Source organism: Pristis pectinata, chromosome 10, assembly GCF_009764475.1.
Source record: "Pristis pectinata isolate sPriPec2 chromosome 10, sPriPec2.1.pri, whole genome shotgun sequence".
In the NCBI taxonomy this organism is placed as follows: domain Eukaryota; kingdom Metazoa; phylum Chordata; class Chondrichthyes; order Rhinopristiformes; family Pristidae; genus Pristis; species Pristis pectinata.
In genome coordinates, this window is record NC_067414.1 from 98,816,984 (window position 1) to 98,838,206 (window position 21,223).

The window sequence follows — 21,223 nt, forward strand, 5'->3', positions numbered from 1 at the left end:
GTACACTCCCAAATATTGGTTTAATGCAATGAGAGTTTCTGCTTCACCACCCTCTCAGGCCACAAGCTCCAGACCCAAACCACTCCAGTCAATGGTTTAGGTCTGAAATTATGACAATTTCTGTCTACAGATGCTTCCTGATCTGCAGAGTTTTCCAGCATTCTGCTTTTCTCTCTAATTCCTTATCTCCTCTTTAATTCTCTACAAATGACTTCAAATCTACACCCCTGATTTTTGACCTCTCTAATAAGGGAAATAGCTCTTTCCTATTTGTTCAACTAGGCCACTTGTTGTTTATGCACCCCAATTTAATCATCTCTGGCCTCCTTTATTCCAAAGAAAATGATTACAGTCCACCTGGAACCCTGCATCAGGCCGCAAACCTGAAACATTAACCGTTTCTCTTTCCACTGATGCTGTTTGACCTGCTGAGTTTTTCCAGCATTTTCAGTTTTGTTTCAGTTTTCTGGCATCTGCAGTTTCTTTCTGATTTTCATTTATAATCTCTGCAACCTTCCCTCACTGCTAAAACTTTCCAGCCCTGGCAAAATCCACAAATATCCATTGCAACCACCTTTCCTGTAACGTGGTAATCAGAACAGAGCTTCACACTGAAGTAAAGGTCTAGCCAGTGTGGTCTACAGTTCTAGTATAACTCCTTGCTTTTATATTTTTATTGGAGACACAAGAGACTACACTTGCCAGAATCAGGAGCAACAACCAATCGGCTGGAGGAACTCAGCAAGTTGAGCAGCATCTGTGGGAGGAAAGGAATCGTCGACGTTTCGGGTCAAAACCCTGCATCAGAACTTAAAGGCACAACCCAACACCGAGCTCCAGTCCCAAAACCAAGCAACCAAGCCTAATAGTGAACTGGTCCTGAGCCCCAGACCCAGCGCTGAGCCCATCCCAACACCCAGTCCAAGGACAAGCCCTAACATACCTTCCTATCCCATCACTAAAAGGAAGTGGCTGACTATCACTTGTTAAAGGCAATTAGAGCATTGACACCAGATCCCACTGAAAATTCATAAATTAAAGCCCAGTACTGAGCCACAGACCCAGCCAATCCCAGCCTCGACTCAGCATCCAGTCCACCCAACACACCAACTCACACACACAGTATAACCCAGACCCAACATGTAACATAGTACTGGCTGAAGTGTGTCAATGTGGATTAAAGACTGGTTATCACACACAAGGCAGAGAAGTGAATGAATGGGTCATTTTCAGGCTGAATGGGTGTAACTGGTGGAGTGCCCAAGGATCAGTCCTTGGCCCTCAATTATTTACCTTCTGTTGTAATGACTTGGAGAGGCAAGAATGCAAGGTGTCCAAGTTTGCTTATAATATAAAAATAGGTGAGAGGGCATGCTGGTTATTCAGACACTGCAACAGGATACAGATAGATTGAGTAAATAGTCAAAAATCTAGCAATTGCAGTTTAATGTAGAAAAGTGAGAGGTCATGCACTTCAATAGGAATCTAAAGATAGACTATTACGTACAGAGGGAGACTGTAAATGGGTGGAATACAGAGAGATCTTCGAGTTCTTGTGCATGAAACACAAAAAGGTCAGCATGCAGTTACAGCAACTAACTAGGAAGGCGAATGGCAGATTGGTCTTTATTGCAGGGAAAGTTTAAACACCATTGTTACAATTGTACAGGAATGTTGTTGAGGCCACACTGGGAGTACTGTGTAGAGGTTTGGTCTCCTTACTGAAGGATATACTAGCATTGGAGGTAGCTTTGAAGAGATTCACAAGACTAAGTCCTGGGATGAGATGATTATCCAATCATGAACAGCTAAAAAAAAAGTTTAACCTGTATTATTTGGAGTTTAGAGGAATGAGACACAAGACACTAAGGAGGTATGACAGGAACAGATGATGTGATGTTTCCACAAGTGGGAGAATCTCAAACAAGGGGGCACGGTTACAAGGGGATGGTCATTTCAAACTGAGGTGCGTAGGGATTTCTTCTTACAGAGAGTGGTGAAACTCTCTACCTCAAAGAGTTGTGGAGGCATTTAAAGAGCGGGTAGGTAAATTTTTGAAAGGTTAGGGAATTAAGGGCTATGTGAAACCAGCACAGAAGAGGAAATGAAGCCTGGAATAGATCAGCCATGATTGCATTTAATGCCATTTGGTTTTGCTGCACACAGGCATGGACGACCCCATAGTGCAAGGTGCTGCGCAGAAAGTGAAAAATAACCCACAGACTACACTTAGTGTAAGCGTTTTCACTGTTGACCACTGCAAAGGAAAATTATGAAAGAGAACCACTTTATGTTCACTGCACATCCTGGAAAAGCAGCACGCTGAGCAGTCCAAGGCTCAGCTGTCACCGGTTATCTGTTGTACCTTGTTCTATAATCCTCCTCAGGTCTCCACTACCAACCAACAGAAAGAGAAAGCTGATAAAATGATCAACAGATTACCTGTGAGCAAAAGTGCAGCCTCAGTACATATGACATACATTAACGTCAGCATGTGCTTATTTCAACAACAGTCACATTATCAAAGACTACCTCTCAGATTTGATCCACTGCAAGTCAGATCAACTGTCAGTACTAAAGAATTTGGGGTTATAACTACAACATGAATTCCTTAGAGTGTTATTAGATTGTTCAGCCACAGAGGCAAGTTTAATCACGTCCCAACTCAATACTCATCTGTGCTGCCTCCCTGCAAGTAACAGGATAATCATCAAAACGGGAAGTCTGGATGAATTTCTCTCGTTCTGGACCAGACACATTGAGGTACCAAATTCAGATCCATTTAAAGCACATGTTATAATTAGACCTCTTCTCCATCTTTCACCTTCAATGCTCACAATCTATCTTGTTGTGACCTTGCACCTTATTGCACTGCACTTTCTCTGTAGCTGTGACACTTTACTCTGTACTGTTATTGTTTTTACCTGTACTACCTCAATGCACCTGCACTGTGTAATAATTGTGACCTGTATGATCGGTATACAGACAAGTTTTTCACTGTACCTCAGTACAAGTGACAATAATAAACCAATACCAATACCAAATGCACAGTACATCAGGTTTATGAAGTAAGCAAAATTCAAGTGCTGTGAAAGTTAAAGAGAGAATTGAGTGCTCAGAAATAGAATCAATATTTAACAGAGATCTGCAGTCCCAAACAAAAAGAGGCTGAATTGCCTAAATGCATCCCATCTGTAAAATGAAAACCCGACATCTTTGCAGTTGATCGATTTCCAAATCAATGAGCTTTTACCAGTGGCAACATTCAGCTAATACAAGTGGAAAAACAACCCAAGACATGAAATAACCAATCTAGTACAGTAGGGCAGAACTACACCATTGAAAGAACAAGTAGCTAATGAACCAGGTTATATTGGCAGTCTGCCTCTGCATGTCACGTCAACCCAGCAGGCATGCCAATGCAACACAAATATCTCCAGTTAATCAAGGCCATTGGTACCCAAGAATAGAACTGTACATAGTAGTTGCGTCTGCAAAATTTTCTGGTTTAGTGTCTATTTATAACAAATCCAATCAGAATGTACTGTGGAGAAAGCTGGTGTCTGCCACCCTTGTGTAATGTTGTCAAGCAGCCAGATTCAAATTGTACCCATTGTGTGTGAGGCAGTATCACAGTGACCTACACCACTGAAATATTTAGACCTTTCAATGGAACAGGGGAAGTTTTATCACTGTAAAACAGTGGTACAGATTTTGTTTTGTCTTCTAAGTGGCTTGCACAGTCTGTAAAGGTTTACAAGCACTGTGAAGGTTTGCACAAAATGACATTTTATTTATTCATGGGATGAGGGTGTGCCTAGTAAGGCTGACCTTTGTTGGCCATCTCTAATTATCCATGAACTCATTGGCTTACTAGACCAGTTCAGAAGGCAAGTAAGAGTAAACCATATTGCCTTACACCTGGAATCACCACCAGGCTCAAACTGCCAGCAAATACCTTTATATGGGTGATATCCCAGCTAAAGTACAGCTATCATAAATGTGTCTGCTTTTGGAGATCTAAACCTAACCCTGGCAGAAGTAGCTGAACTTACATTTAACTCCTCCAGTTTGTCGATAGCAGTTTTTGAATCAAGTAATTTGTTTGTAAGTTCCACAATTTCCCAGTCGAGGGTCTTTTTTTCCAGTTCAGCTTTTTTAATCTGCAGGAACAGAAACAACTCTGGTGAAACACACACAGACCAAGCAGACCAAACTGAAAAGACACATGCAGAGTAAGATTTATTCAGACATGACTCAACATTGTAAATATGGGGAAACATTCATGTTATTTTCGTTCAGTTGAGACACACCGTTCAGGTTGTGTGGTGCTAGGCATTTCCGCACTGCATCAGACCCACCATAAAACCAATTTGAGGCTAAGTGGTACAAAATTATGATTGACCAGTGGCAAATTTATTACAATGATCGCAAGCAGTGATTCAGAAACTAAACAGCACAACAAAATTATTCAAGCCCACGACAGCTGTGTGGAGTCAGGAGTGATGCAGGACAGAACCAGAAAAAATTCTTGCAATGAAACTGCAGGAGTAAAGGTCAATGTAAGTTAGGAGAAACTGCAATAGCAGTGTGCAGTAGAACTGCAGCAAAGGTTCTATTTGTAATTGGACGTGTTGTTCGGAAAGAACTATTTGCAGCCAGGCCTTTTTTTGGGGGAATCTGAAACCCTGTGAATAGTACACCCATTGGGTCTACTTGTGCTGTTCCAAAGTGAACTGCTGCTGCGTCTGTCAACCTGTCCTGTTGCTGATTCCACGTGGAGTCAAACAACGTAGCCTCGGCTGGCTAGGATTTCCCCAGCATTATGTTGAGGGATCTTCCTCTCCAATCCCAAGCCAGTTAGATTTGGCATTGAATCAGTCTCCTGAATTTCTGACTAGAGATTAGAAAAAAAATTAACTTTTAACATTGATATTTTTAATGATTTCTTACTGTTAAGTGTGCTTTTAACTTTAGTTTCCCCCTCCATTATTTAAACAATCTTAATGGTTTTTATATTTCTTAGACGTTCAGAGCCATTTAAAAACTGTTGCAAAGCCTTGACAGCTTTGAAACAAGATGAGGCTTTACCCTCCAGCCTTGCCCTGGTCAAGGAGTTGTGGGGCCATTCTGGAGCGATAACTACTCATCACTGCAACCAAACAATGCTTCACTGAACACCACCATGGTGTGGCAGTTAGGTTCTGTATCTGGCCCAGGTAAGTGTAAGATGGGTGCCAAGCCAAATCCAGTTTGATTCAACCCAATAGTTTCCACAGCATAAACAATTAGGATCCTGCCACTTTCACTGACTCCATTACTATTTGCCAATCATCTGAAGCAAAGGCACCAACGTGCTCTGACTTTTCAAGTACAAGTGGCTGCACAGAGATTTGTCAACTGTTCCTGGACAACTTGTGTTGTTAAAAGCTGAAGCAACTGTGAACAGTGAGATTCTTCTATTCTATAGGTCCACAGGTCAGTTGCTGTCCAGACCCCAAGTAGTTTGTGTTTTAGTCAACTCTTCTTCACTGTTTATCAGTTTTCTGGGACATCTACCACCAGAACACCTGACATCTGAGAGTGATCATTAAAGCAAGTCACTTCCTAGAGGTTGCAGTGAAATGTTTCTTCAGTTTACTTCTGGGATAAATTTTAAATCAGATGCTCCTGGATATTTGTGTTTGCTAATTAGAAAATGTACTTTACATACAAACTGCTCTCTCCCAATGCATGAAAATGTGGATAAAAAGGGTGAACGATTTTTTAATAAGGCAACTTGCTCCTGAATACTTACACCATGTTCTTAATAAATCTGCCTTTTCATTACTGTGAACAGATCACCAGTGAAAAACATTTCAACATTTTGTGTTTTGGAGTGTGACAGTTTAAATCATGATCCAAAGTCAGAAACCTGCTGCAGAGAGGATGGGGGAAGGGGATGACTCGGAACGGGTAAAAGCAGGGTGACCATGGGGATAAGCTGTAAGCAAGGTTATCTGGTCAATGAGTGAGTGGAGAGTGAGAACATAGACAAAAGAACATGGGAGTTGTGACACACAGAGCAGGAAGACATGTCTGGCAGGTCAGGCTGGGCACGTCCTCCACTCCCAGGGGAACAAAAAGGGGAAAATAAAAACAAGCCGAGCTAAGATCACAGATGGACAACTGATACAGAGAGATTAATTTACCTGAGGTTGCAGAATTCAATATTGGTCCCAAAAAGCTGCATTGTGCCTAGACTTAAGATGAGGTGTTGTTCCTCAAGCTTGCACTGGGCCTTGTTATACCACACGGTGATAGGTCAGAGTGGGAGTGGGATGGAGAACTAAAGTGGCAGACAACAGGAAGCTCAGGGTCACCCCTTCTACAAAGCAATCACCCAAGCTGCATTTCATTTCTCCAGTGCAGAGGAGACCACATTGTGAACAGTGAACGCAGTGACACTAGATCGGACGAAGTGCAAGTGAATCAATGCTTCAGCTGGAAAGACCAACTTCGGTGACTGCATTGTTGCTGCCTCCCATACTCATGCACAACTTTCATTATTTTTGCTGCCTATTTCACCCTGCCCTCACCTTCACGTGGTCAATCTCTGATTCTTCCTTTTTCTGGATCTCTGTCTCCATCTTAGGAGACAGACTACATACAAACATCCATTACTCCCACAGCTTTCTCAATTACTCTTTGTCCCACCCTGCCTCCTGCAAGGACTCTGCTCCATTCTCCCAGTTCCTCTGTGTCTGCCATGTTCGTTCCGATGATGAGACTTTCTGTACTTCATTGTATATGGTCGAGGGGAAGCCACAGTTCAGGAAGGAGGAAGACATTTCTGGGTCACCAGTACGATGCCCCTGACTGCATCTCATCCATTTCCCGTGCCTCTGCGCTTTCCCTCCTCCAGGGCAGAACAGTTCCCTGGGTCTCATCTTCCACCCCACTGGCCTCCGCAGTCAGGTTATTCTCTGTAATTTCCACCATCTTCAAAGGGGTTCCACCACAACACATCTGCCCCCTCCTCTCCTTTCAACATTTCTTTGGGACTGTTGCCTTTGTGATCCCTGGTCTACTCTTCCATTTCCACCTATGGCACTTTCCCTCACAACTGCAGGCAATGCAACACTAGTCATTTCACCTCCTCACTTCCCACCATCCAGGGGCCATGTGGGTCCCTGATTGGTGCAAAGTGAGAGGACAAGCATTGATTTACTTGCATTCTTGCAGCCTAGTGTCACTACATTCAGTGTTCACAATGTGATCTCTTTTACTGTGGAGAAACCCCGATCCCTCGCGGAGCACCTGAGCTCAGTCCGCAGGGGTGACACTGAGCTTCCCGTTGCCCACTTTAATTCTCCATCCCACCCCCAATGATCAGTCGGTGGCCTCCTGTACCGTTACAATGGGGCCCAACGCAAGCTTGAAGAACAGCACCTCATCTTCCTTTGGGGCACATTGCAGCCTTCTACTTGAGATTGAATCCTCCAACTTCAGGTAACTTAACCTCTCTCTATCAGTTGTCTATCTATGATGTTGGCTCAACTTGTTTGTTTTCCCCTTTTTCTTAAAAAGATGTTTCCTCTGGGAGTGGAGGACATGCCCAGACTGACCTGCCAGGCATGTCTCTCCACTCTACACATCACAACTCCCACATGTTTTGTCTATGTTCTCATTCTCTAGCTGCTGCCATTCACTCCTTGATCAGATAGTCTTGTTCACAGAGACATCCCCCACCACCACCCTGCCTGCAGCTTAACAAGCTTCTTTTGTCTCCTTCCCAGTCCTCGACCTGAAACTTTAACTCTGTTTCTTGACCCACAACTGCAGGTGATGTGACCCGACCCGCTGAACATTTCCAGTATGGATTTTAGATTTTCAGCATCTGCAGTTTGTTTTTGGTTTTCAGAAACCAGTTCTACTCCTGGCAGCACCTTCCCACCCACCCTAAGGGATGCAACTCTTGCCCTTTTCTCTCTTCCCTTCCTACCGTCCAAGGACCCAAACACTCATTTCAAGTGAAGCAGTGATTCAGTTGAACATTTTCCAATTCAGCACACTGCATCACTGCTCCTGATGTGGTATCCTCTACCCTGGGGAAACACACACTGGGTGTTGGCTCTGCATAACACCCCGCTCAGCCCTCATAGCTGATGCTCAGCATCCAGTTGCCGATCCCATTAATCCTCCATCCCATTCTGCCTTTGGCATTTTGCACTGTTCCAACGAAGCCCAAGCTAAGCTTGAGGGACAGCATCTCATCTTCTGACCAGACACATTATTGCCCTCAGGACAACAGTGAGTTCAATAATTTCATACAACGACCCGTTCCTGCTGATGTCAGAATGGCCAGCTCTGATGAAAGTTCATTAATTGGTAGCGTTAGTTCAGTTTTTCTCTCTCCAAAGATGCTGACTGACCCACTTGTGGTTCCAACATTCCTTTTTGTTTCAGATTCCCAGAAACTGCAGAGATTTGTGCCTCATAGATCCAGCATCACTTGTTCTCTTCCCTCCTCTATTTGCATCTTGTCCATGGAGATCAATTGCATTTAACAAGCCTTCACCACACACTTTCTCAACTGACACTACTTGAATCATTGTCTTTCTTCGTCTCCCCCATCACCAACATACTTTGTTCTCACCACCCTTCACTTTTCTCAGCAACTTAAAACAGTGATTTCTAAATTTTCCCATTCTGATTAAAGGTTATTGACACAAAAGCTTAATTTGGTTTCTCTCTTGACAGATGCTCCCTGTCCTGCTGAGTATTTCCCGTACTTTATTTTCATTTCAGATTTCCAGCATCTGCCAGATTTTGCTGTTTAATTAACCTTAAAAACTTTATTGAATACCTTTAGGCAATGATTGGTTTAATCTAAAAGGGAGAAGGGAAAGGGAAGGGTTAGACAGGCTGAAAGCAACCACATGGACAAGAACATTGAATAAAAATAATCTAACGTTGACACCATCTCCAAGCAAATCCAACAGTTTGGCATCAAGCTGGCACACAGTCCAATGCACATGGCATTCTGCCCTCCAGACCTGGGTGACTACCGCACCAATATCCCAGTCTTCCTGCTGTTCATTACTATTCCTTGGCTCCTGCTGGAAAGTACGCACGTGGATAATGGGCACGAGAGGATGCGGCTCCCGGGGTTCAGCCTCACACAGTGGAATCAGACTCCGAGTGAGAAGCTGGAGAGATGCTGCTTCCTGTGAAGCTATTCCTCATTAAATTCCAGCATCCTCAGAGAGGTGGAAACAAAAATAATGGTACTTGCATTCCAAACATTAGAGAGTGTGCGGAGGGGATTTAGGTGATGTTACTGGGACAGGAAAATTGTAGCTATGAAGAAAGATTGGATAAGCTAGTATGTCTTTTATGGAACAGAGGAGCTGAAGGGAGACCTAAGTGAGTGCATAACATTATGAGGCCAAGACAGAACAAGTAGAAAAGACACTAATTTCCATAGCAAAGGAATAAAAAAAGTCATAAATATTCAGTTATTGGCAGAAGATTCAAGGGAAGATGAGAATTTTCTACTCAGAGGGTGGTAGGGTCTGGAATTCATTGCTTAAATGGATGGTAGAAGCAGAAACCCCCATTATTTAAACAGTGGTTGGATATGCATTTGAAGAGGCATGACCTGCAAGTCTGTGGACCAGGTGCTGGAAGGTGGGATTAGACAGGAGATTTCTTTTCTGACTAGCATGGACATGATGGGCTGAATAGCCTCCTCATGGGTTGTAAATTTTTACGGTTCTAAGTGGCACCATGGCAGAACTAATCTGTTTAAAAAGGATGATGAGGATATCAGTTTTTGTCACTGCTGAAACCAATAAATTGACAACATTTCTAAAGGACTTTAGCACCTTGGGGGGTGGGGAGAGGAGGAGGAGGAGGGAGGGGAGGAGGGAGGGGGTGGGAGAAGAGGGGAGGACCAGCATAGTAAAACACAGCAAGGATGAAGGGCAGGAAGACAACATGAGACCAGCAGGGAACATGGGAGAATGAGCAAGTGGACAGCACAGGGCAACACAATGGTGCAGCAGACGGAGCTGCTGCCTCACAGCTCAGACAACGCGGGTTCAATCCTGACCTCCGGTGCCATCCCTGTGGAGTTTACACATTCTCCCTGTAACTGTGTGGGATTCCTCTGGGTGCTCCGGTTTCCTCCTACATCCTGATAGGTTAATTAGCTACAGCAAATTACTCCTAGTGTGTCGGTGAGTGGTAAAGTCTGGGGAAAATCAAACAGAATGTAGAGAGAATAAAATGGTTTAAGCATTGGATTAGCATAAACGGATGCTTGGCAGTCAGCATGGACAGGGGGTTGGAGGCCTGTTCCTGTACTCTGTGGATAGTGCCAGGGTAGAATTTTATTTCATCACTTTTCATTACTGGCAAGTGTGGTATTTATTGCCCATCCCTCATTGTCCTTGAGAAGGTGGCGGAGAACCATCTTCTTAATTCACACAGTCCTTCCTATAGAGTTGAATAGGGAGTTCCAGGATATGGACCCAGTGATAAAGGAGGACTGGCAATACATTTCCAAGCTGTGGGGGAACCTCCAGGCGGTTGTGTTCCTGTTCGTCTACCGCCCTTATCGTGTTGGAGGCAGAGGTCACAGGGTTGGGAGATACTGTTGGAATAGCCTTAGGGGAGTAACTTCAGTGTATTTTGTTGATGATGCACACTGTGTAGTGGTGGAGGAGGGAGTGGAGGTTTTGTGTGGTAAACAGGGTAGAAAGCAGTCTGCTTCATTCAGCGTTGTTCAAGTTGTGCTTATCTAGGTGGAGGAATATTCCACCTCAATCCTGATTTGTTTTTTGTAGATGGCAGAAAGGCTCTGGGGAGCCAGAAGGCGAGTCACGTCACAGTTGCTTTTAACCTTCTCTTGCAGCCACAGAATTTATATGGCCAGTCTTTTTGAAGTTCTGATTAATCATGAGCCCAGGATGTCGCTGGTAGAAGGCTCTGCAATGCAAGGTCTTCAATGAAAGGAAATCTAATTTTAAAATTATCTTAATTTCTCTCTTCACAGCTGCTCCCTTACCAGTGAGCATTTCCAGGAACTTCTATTTTTATTTCAGAATATCAACAGTTGGTGGTTAGACTCTCTTACTGGAGGTGGTCCCTGCCTGGTACTTTGGTGGCTTGAATGTCCATGCTACTTCTCAGCCCACACATGAATGTTGTCCAAGCCTTGCTTCACACAGACATGGACTGCTTTATTTGCTGAGGAGTTGGGAATGGGATTGAACATCAGCAAACATCCCCACTTCTGTATGATGGAAGAAAGGTCATTGATGAAGGAGCTGAAGGTGGCTAGACCTAGGATACTGCCGAAGTATTCGTGCAGAGATGGCCTGGGGCGACTGATCAGCAACAACTACAACGACCTTGCTTTCTGAGAACATGCCTCCAAAACTGACCAGTTTTACCTGGGTCCTTTGCTGCTAGAGTCCATTGAATTATGTCTTAATGTCAAAGGGAGTCACTCTCATCTCACCTGTGGAATTCAACTCTTTGAACCCAGGCTGTGATGAGTTCTGGCACTGTGTGGTCCTGGCACAATCCAAATTGAGCATCAGTGATCAGGTTATTGTGAAAAGCCACTACAAGCTACATCTATCATTAGCTTGCTGATGATTGAAAGTACAATAGTTGGACTTTTTTTTGAGAGAACATACCAGGGAGTTTTCCACAATGTCAGGTAGATTAACTATGCTGGGACATCCTGGATAGAGGAAGTGTTAGTTTGGAAGCACCAGTCTTCAGCACATACTCAGGTTGTCTGATTCCATATCTCTGCTATATCCACGCTCTCAGCAATTTCTTGATATCACATGGAGTCAAATCGGTGAAAACTGTGGTGGGGAGGCTGCGATGGGTCGTCCATCTGGCACTTCGAGCTCAACACGGTTGTGAATTATTCGGTCTTGTCTTCAGTATGAACACATTTGTTCCCGCCAGCAGTGAGGATGGGGATGATCTTGCGGTGTCCTCCTCCTAGCTTTGAACTGTTTACCACATTTGCAAGCAGAAATGGCTAGATATCAGAATTTTAAATCTCTTCTTGGTTGAGGGTTTGCTTATCGAATGCACATTGTTTTAGCTCATTTACAAGCATTCAAATCTTGTGTTGCAACTGCAGCAAGTCAGCACCTCATTTTTAGGTATGTCTGCTGTCCATGCTGTTACACCTCCTTTAACCAGGGCAATGCCCGATTTAAATAGAATTATAGTGAGGGAAATGCTGAGCCTTGTGCACATTTCTGCTGTTGCTGATGGTCCACAGCACCTCATGGATATTCAAACTGTTCCACTCAGACAAATTGTTATACACAACCTGAAGGTGAGACTCTGTGGTGGTCAATTCTACCAACACCGTCATGAATCATTGCACCTGCGACAGTTACACTGATGAGAACATCAAGTTGTTTCACTCACTACCTGCTGCTGACCATTACCAATGACTCAGACAGCACTGGTGTCACGCTGAATCCTGAGCCTGTGCCTGGCCTACTTTGTGCTTCTTCCAAGTTTTGATTAAAATAGAGGAAGGCTGCATTTGTCTGCCTCGTCTTCAGCATTAACATGCCTGGCCCTGCCATCAGCAGGGAGAGTACAGCATGTGGTGATCAGGTGGAGGCTTCCCTGCCCTCTTTGACCAGATGCCATAAGATTTCTTGGATTCCAATGTCTAGGATAGCCAGGGCCACCCCCTTCCTGCGCATCAACCCCTCTGATGGATGTATCCAACCGATGGGACGGGACATATTCAAAGACGTTTTCTGTGACTACGACTGGGTCAGGGTATTGTTTGTTGGCTCTCCCAGTTTAGGCACCAACCTTCGGATGTTTGTGAGGAGGACTTAGCAAGGTCCGCTGGGCTGGGAATGACTTTGCTGTGTCCGAATTTAGTACCTGATCAATAGCAGATGGTTCATCCAATTTTATCCTTTTTCAGTTTTAATGAAGTGTTTATGGAACAACAGAGTGGATTGCTATGACCTTTCAGTCAGAAATTAAGAATGAACCACTTTGTTGTAAGTCTAGATCCACAGACTTGGTAAGGATGGCAGATTTCTTTCCTGGTGGTACTGAATATCTGTGCTCTTCAACAGTGCCTCCATCCAAGCTATTCCAGTACAGTTACAACACTGGCATCGACCCAACAATGTGGAAAGTTACCCCAGCAAAAAAACAGGATAAATCCAAACTGCTTCATTACCAGACAATCAAAGTGATGAAAGCTGTCATTGACAGTGCCATCCGGCAGCATAGAACATGGAACAGTACAGCACAGGAACAGGCCCTTCAGCACACCATGTCTGTGCCGACCATGATACCAATTTAAACTGCACATCTACCAGCACATGGTCCATATCCCTCCATTCCCTGCCTATTCATGTGTCTGTCCAAATGCTAAAACACTGATCCTAGTGGAACACCACAGGGCACAGACCTGCAGCCAGAATAACACCCCTCCACCACTGCCCTCTGTCTTCTATGGCCAAGCCAATTTTGAATCCAATCCACCAAATCTCCATGGATCCCACCTGCACGTATCATCACCCAGGTTGACTTTCACCATGACCACTCAGCTCCAGATCTCACCACAGAGTTGTCCAAACAAAGACCAAACAGCAGAATGCAGAGGTGAGGTGAGTCACTGCCTTTGACATCAAGGATTCACCGGTCACAGGGCATTAACAGGAAAACACTCCAAAAGGTTGGAGGCATGTCTCACACAAGCAAAGGTGGTTGCGGTTGTTGGAGATCAATCATCCCAGACTCAGGACATCACTGCAGTAGTTCCTCAGGGCAGTGTCTACACCCAACCATCTTCAGCGTCTTCATCAATGACTTTCCTTCCATTATAAGGTCAGAAGCAAGGTTGTTCATTGATGATTACACAATGTTCAATTCCATTCTCAACTCCTCAACAAATGCAGCAGTTCACATCTACATACAATTCGACATAAACAACATTAAGGTATGGGCTGTTAAGTGGCAGACAACATCCGTGTTGTGAAAGTACCAGGCAATGATCAACAACAGGGACTCTAATCATCTACCCTTGATATTCAATGACAAACCCATCACTCAGATCCCACCATTGATATCCTGGGAATCACCACTAACCAGAAACTCACCTGGGCCAACCACATAAATACTATGGCAACAAGATCAGGTCAGAAGTGAGATATCCTGTGGCAAGTGACTCATTACCTGATGTTCTAAAGCCTTTATACCATCTACAAGGCACGAGTCATGAGTATGATTTACCATAATACTCTGTACTTGCCTGGATGAGTGCAGTACCAACTCTAAAGTTCAAGACATTTTGTCTTGTCTGCCTCCACCTGCCTGTCTCCCAACTGTACACCTCCTCCACCCCTCCTCAGTCCACCAATCACCCATGGCCCATCACACCACTCCCCCTCTCCTCTTTATACTGACTATCTTCAAACTCCACCCTCAGTCTTGAGGCAGGGTTTCGACTTGAAATGTCGACAATTCTTCCCTCCCCCGCCCCCCCAGATACTGCCCAACACCATGAGTTCCTCCAGCAGAGTGTTTGCTGCTCCAGGTTCCAGCATTTGCAATCTCATTGTCTCCAGCACCTTCCAAGTCACACGCCATTCTCACTTGGAAAATTGTCAGTCCTTCATCACCACTGGGTCTAAATGCTAGAACCTCCTGCCCAACAGCACTGTGGGAGTTCCTTCAGAGTAACTGCAGTGGGTCAAGGTGGCAGCTCAGCACCACTCAAAGGCAACTAGGGATGGGCAATAAGTGCTCTGACCCTGCCAGTGATGCCCAGATCCCCAAAATGAATTTTCATCAAGGACATTAATGAAGCAGGTGTGTTTTTACAGAATCAAGTACATTGAATTAATTTTTATTAATGACCAGTTGTTTTTCTATCAATTGCAGATTTGACTGAATTCAAATTCCACAGCTACCATGGTGGGATTTGAACTCCTACCTCTGATTTGTTAGTCCGTGTCCCCGGGTTACTAATCTGATGGTTTAACCACTACACCTCCACCTAATGCAGGGAGCAAGATGGAGGCAAATTTAAGGGAGGGCTGAGAGAGAGAAAGGCCAGGGAAAGTGACAGGTGGAAGGGAGCAAGAGAGGCAATGAGGGAAAGAGTGGAGAGATTGAAACAAACCAACAATTGCTCTGCAGTGCTTCAGAATCTTGGCACAAATAAAATCCATTTCCCAAACGTTGCTCTCATATTAATGAGACATTGTTTAATAATGGACAGAGACTGCAAATGAAATGAGTGACTCACCACAAACTATCTTCATATAAGATATGCATGGAACTAATGGCTAGGGATGTCAGGACATCCATTGTTTGTAAAAAAAAGTATTTCATGACAAGTGTCTGACAATAATGTGAATCAACATTTTACTATTTGATGCCACTGAACCAGGCATATAATTATCTGTAAAGGTTCATCTCTATTTCTCTTCTACATAGGAGACATTGGGTGGGAAAATACCAAACCCCTTCTTCCTGCCTAATTAGCAATTATTCTTCACACTGTCGAATCTGGAGTCAGTTATCTTTGGCTCACATTCCAATTTTAACCTTGCTCTTTTTGACTTACATTAGTGTTAAGAATAACCAGTTCTTTAAATACCATCCCATCGCTTCCTGAAAATGCCCACACCTACTTGCAAAACTTTTGTTGTCTCCAAGAAAGCACAAGTGAGAGAGGTTGTGAAATAAAACCAGAAAATGCTGGAAAACCCCAGTAGGTCAGGCAGCATCTACGGAAGGACAAACAGTTACCACTTCAAAACCGACAAATGGCCTTCGAGCTGAAACATTCTCTTTCCACAAATGCTTACTGACCTGCAATTTGTTTTTACTTCATATTTCCAGCATTTGCAGCTGTTTTGATTTTTACTTACTGAGGTTATTTGCTCTTAAGGCCATCACAGCCATGGCCAAGTCCAATCTTATATGCAGCTGATAACTGCCCGACCTTGGTCAGGAATGGAACAATGGCACAATCTGTCCTCCTCTCTCATCACCAACCTCCCCACCCTGCTTGAGGCTGTCCTGGAAAGAAGCCTGGGACCTTCCAGTCCATGTGGCTTTTCCCAATCACAATTAATGCATTAGTGTCAGTGCATCTGTAAAATGTGGAACCGATCAACTAAACAGTATTAATGATGTCTGCTACACAAATTAGAAATTATAGGTATTCCATGGCATCTTGACATCTCTATCAATAGTTATAAATCAGAAATATGGTGAAAAGAAAGACGCAACTGCATAGATCCAGCTTTGGCTGATAGAGGCCTGACACACACCAGAGGCAGCAGAGGCAGCATGAGGAGAGAAAGAGAACACACATGAGTGATACAGCAAATGAAAAATGAAATTACTGTGCAAATGTACTAGTGGTCAACTGGTACCAACAACCAACTTTGTGCTGGCATTTTCAATGCAGGCCATCCTAACAGTTAAAATAGACATGAAAGCAGATCAGTAAAAGCAGTTCCTGGAAATGGAGGAAGAAATAGTTACCACTGAATTCATCGGCCCAAAACAATCAGTGGTCAATATCTGCAATTCAAATTTAACTCTTAATGTGTTTCACCTGGACAGATAAACTCCTGCTTAGTCTCAGTCAGATTTCTTTGAACTGGTTTACATTAAACCACGTGTGCTCTGGCCAACATCTAACCATCAGCCTGAAGATGACCACAATGCCACTGGTTAGTTTAGATTTTGTCACCACCAGTTTGTGTTGAGCAAGAGATACCACCTTGGGAAGCAAGGTTACTTGCAGACATGATGTTGCTGAGAGATTTTCAGCCTCTAACTACGAACAGCCCCTCAAGCACAAGTACTGAATGTGTCATTAGAGGTGATAAAGTACCATGAAAGCATCAATGCTAGCACCAAGTATACAGTTACATTATTCACCTAACCTAAACCTACAGTGAGATATGTGAGCCTATGGGAAAAACGCTCCAACTTCTCGCTGCTTCACTAGAGCAAATTAGAAACTCTCCTCATCAGTGGATGATACTTCAGAATAATGCACTGCCTTCCAGCTGCCACTGTAAAAACGTGTCAGAACTGATTTGCCATTCCCCACATACACTGCACTGTTGTCCCCAGAAACAATATGACACTGGCCATTCAGGTTTCCATCAAAGGACTCCAAGAACATCTGGCTAACGTTAACTACCCACTCTCTCCTCTTCACTTCAAATCTTTCCTCTTCACACTAAAGTCTAAGTTTTGCAAATTCCCTGTGCAGGAGACAAGACATAAAGGAATGTTCTTTCAAGTGTCAACTATGCACAGTGGGCATCAGTTTTATGAACATAAAAAACAATCAGGAATAGGCCAGTCAGCCCCTCATGGCTGTTCTGCCAATCAAGAAGATCACGGCTGGTCTTTCACCTCAGCACTCCTTTCATAAGTCAGAGTTGTGGGTTAAAGTCCAAACAGACTTTTGAGCCTTTAAAGAAGGGTGACACTTAGTGTGGCACTGTGGAGGTGCAGCTCTGTCAAAGATGCTCTACTTTTGTATGAAATATATTCATTTTATATGTTAAATTAAACTCTCTCAAATCCATGCAAAAGACCCCACACAGCGCTACATGAAAACCACATGGGATATATCCCAGGTCACCTAATTAATATTTTTCCTTCAACCAATGTCATTGAAACAGATTTCATCATTATCCAACAGCTTTTGTGTGATCATATCTCAAAAAACTCAATAAGTGCTGTATCTAGTTCTGGGAAATGGAGTAGGGGAGCTTTAGACTGTTTCGGTGAGGGACTCTCTGAGTAGGAGTGATTAACATTTTTAAGGTCAAAATTCAAAGGCAAAAACATCCAACCAGAAGAGAGTTCATTTTGGTGAGTGGAGAAGGAACGGGTAGGATAAAAAGGTGGAGATACTCGGTGCAGAAAGCAAACTTCTCCCCACAAAGAGGAAAGCCAGACCTTCCAAAACTAGAAATAAAACAGAAAAGAATGTATGATAAACATCAGGTACAGAATATAATAGAAAACCTGGCTGAATATAGAGAAGGAAATTAAGAAAAGATATGTAAGAGTAAAAGGGGCAGCAACCAAATAGGCAGAATTCTGACATGCAATTCAATAAGTATGAAGTGTTCAACTTTGGGAGAAACAATATTGAGACAAAGCACAATATAAATGGGAGAGTTTGCAGGAACAGAGTCATAGAGCTGTACAGCATAGAAAGAGGCCGTGCAGCATTATGCCCTCTATACTAATCCCACTTGCCTGCCCATAACCCTCTGTGCCCTGCTCATTCAAGTACCTGTCCTCTTAAATGCTGTTACTGTTTTTGCCTCCACCACCTCCTCTGGCAGCTCATTCCAGAGACCAACAACTCTGCGTGAAAAATTTATCTGAGATAACTTTAAACCTCCTCCCTCTCAACTTAAACCCATGCCCTCTAGTTTTAGACACCCCTACTATGGGAAACAGACACTGACTATCTACCCTATGACTCTCATAATGTTATATACCTCATCATATCATCGCTCCAGTCTCCTTTGCCCCAGGGAAAACAGACCCAGACTATCCAATCTCTCCTTATAGCTCAAGCTCTCCAATACAGGTAACATCCTTGTGAATGTTTTCTGCATCCTCTCGAGCTTAATCACATCCTTCCTATAGTGTGGCAATCAGAACTGCACACAATACTCCAAGTGAGGCCTAACCAACATCTTCTACTCTTGTGCTCAGCCAATGAAGGCAAGTGTGCCATACACTGCCCTCATCATCCTGTGTTGCTATTATCAGGGATCAATGTATTTATACCCAAGGTCTCTCTGTTCAACACTTCCCAGTCCCTGCCAGTTACTGTGCAAGTTCTAGCCCAGTTCAACTTCCTAAAATGCATCATTTTGCACTTGTCTGAGTTAAACATCTGCCATTCACTTGCCCACTTCCCCAGTTAATCTATATGCTGCTGTAACATTAGATAACCACCTTCACCGTCTACCATACCATCAAATTTGGTTTCACCTGCAAGGTGACTAACCATGCCACCTACATTCTCATCCAAGTCATTAATGTAGATGACAAACAAAAGGAGAACCAGCACCGATCCTTGCGGCACACCACTGGTCACAGACCTCCAATCTGAAAAACAACCCTCCATTACCACCCTCTGACACCTTCCACCAAGGCACTTTGATATTCAATTAGCTAGCTCACCTGAATCCCGTCTGTTCTAACATTGCAGACCAGCCTACCATGCAGGACCTTGTCAATGGCCTTGCTAATGTCCATATAGACAATGTCTAGCGACTTGTCCCCAGCAATCCTATTAGTCGCCTCTTCAAAAAACACGGGAATCTGGGGTTTGCATTCAGGGGAACATGGGAATGTGGGGTGTACATTTGCAGGAACACAGGGTATACATTCACGGGAACGCAGGAACCTGGGGTGTACATTCACAAATCTTTCAAAGTGGCAGAGCAAGTTGATAAGATCAGTAAGAAAGCATACAGGATACTTGGTTTTGTTGATAGGAGTAGTGATTACAAGTGAAAGATATGTTAAACCTCTATAAAGGATTTGTTTGGCTTCAGTTGCAGTATAAACTCTGCACAATGTACTTAAAATATCAAATTGCTGGAGAGGGCACAGATGAGGTTTAGAATCGTTAGAATTATTGAACTGTTACAGCACAGGAGGAGGGCACGTGGACCTGCTGGGCTATTGAGATGACAGCATAGATAAGGAAGTTCACTCATTGGAGAGACTGTGAACAGATTCTCCTCTTGCAGCAGAGACCCTGAAAGGATGGTGTGATCTGAGGGTGACTTGCTTCCTGTCCAATGTTGTGGATTCTGAGCTGACTGGTAAGGTCAATGAAGGACCGACAGACTGTGTTGTAGGGAAGCAAGCAGTGTTGTCGGGTGGGATGGTGGTTAGATGGATTGTTAGGGAAGCTGTGTGCTCCTTCCACTGTTTGTGCCTGGACCCCATGTGCTGCTGTCGTGGAAACATGAAGTGCATAGTGTCCCCACAATGCTGCTCCTCAATTTTGAGCAGTCAACTGCCACGGCTTTGCACCAGTTCATGAAGATGTTGCATTTATCCAGGGAGTCTTTCAGTTTGTCCCGGAGACATTTATTCTGTCCTTCTGAGAATTGCCTGCCATGAAAGATCTTGGGGATTGAGTACTTGTTATCTACATTTGGCATTTTATATACGGACACTGTGGCCTAACCACCATAAATCAATACAACCCTACTGAGAAAGAGTGAATAAAGTGAACTGTAACATGCCAAGTATTCTGAAGATAATGATTCAAGGTGGTATCTGTTACATTAACTACGCTGAAGGATAAACCTGCCTTCTGCTCAAGTGGGATCAGTATTGTGTAATGGTTGCATGCTGTGAAAAATCAAACAATTCCCCTTCAAACAGGAAGCTGCACTGAGATGGTCACTCACCAGGGCATGTAGTTTGTCCTCCAGCTCCTGATTGGTTCGTTGGGATGCAGTGTAACTATTCTGTAATCTACAAGGGCAGAAGAAACACAATCCACTTGAGCATTTACAGATAACGTGGCAGCTAGACATCTGCCAGTCAATATGGAAGGTCATTCGATCTATTTTAATGCCAAAACAGAAAGATCCTAAGTCCACCTTTACCGTATCCAATCACCTCTTCCAATATCCTGCCATTATTCTTTCCAGAAGTCCACTACACATTGATTACATTATGAAAACATTTCTTGTATTCTTTCCAGTTGTTAAATGATACTTGCCTTAATGCCAGTAAAGGGCTGGCACCCTTGGGGCACAGAAGCTGTTGGAGCAGGTTTCTGTTTCCAATGATGTACAGGTGGAGTCCAGCCAAAGTCTACATGACCCAGAGGACCCTCAATCAAGTCCAGTCAGATCACTGCTTGCCCCCAGCCAAGAGCAGGCTAGAGCTAATCCAGAGCAGAGATCTCCTGACCACAACAGATTGCTGTCACAGGGGAGCTGACTGGGATGCCAAATAAGCACACACTATCGTCAGCTGGGAGCGAGTCGTTGCCAGCTGCATGTATTTGTGCAGTTTTCTTTTATTTGATCATGAGATGTTGCCTGGGATGGAGCAGTTCAATCATGAGGAGAGAATGGAGAAGCTGGGTCTGTTCTCCCTGGAACTGAGGAGGTTAAGAGGTGACATA

General features: G+C 43.8%; 1 protein-coding gene across 5 annotated transcripts in view; it reads right to left on the minus strand.

The window, feature by feature from the left end:
• The window catches only part of tjap1 (tight junction associated protein 1 (peripheral)), a 119,896-nt gene that overhangs the window by 10,728 nt on the left and 87,945 nt on the right, over positions 1-21,223 (minus strand). For 4 of the 5 annotated variants that reach the window (XM_052024275.1, XM_052024272.1, XM_052024274.1 and 1 more), the window contains 3 exons: positions 20,496-20,562; positions 16,303-16,332; positions 4,056-4,163 (listed from right to left, as the gene is read on the minus strand). In XM_052024275.1, coding sequence (XP_051880235.1) covers positions 4,056-4,163; positions 16,303-16,332; positions 20,496-20,562 — 205 coding nt within the window. The remainder of the gene's footprint in view (positions 1-4,055; positions 4,164-16,302; positions 16,333-20,495; positions 20,563-21,223) is intronic. The other variant, XM_052024276.1, reaches the window with a different exon arrangement.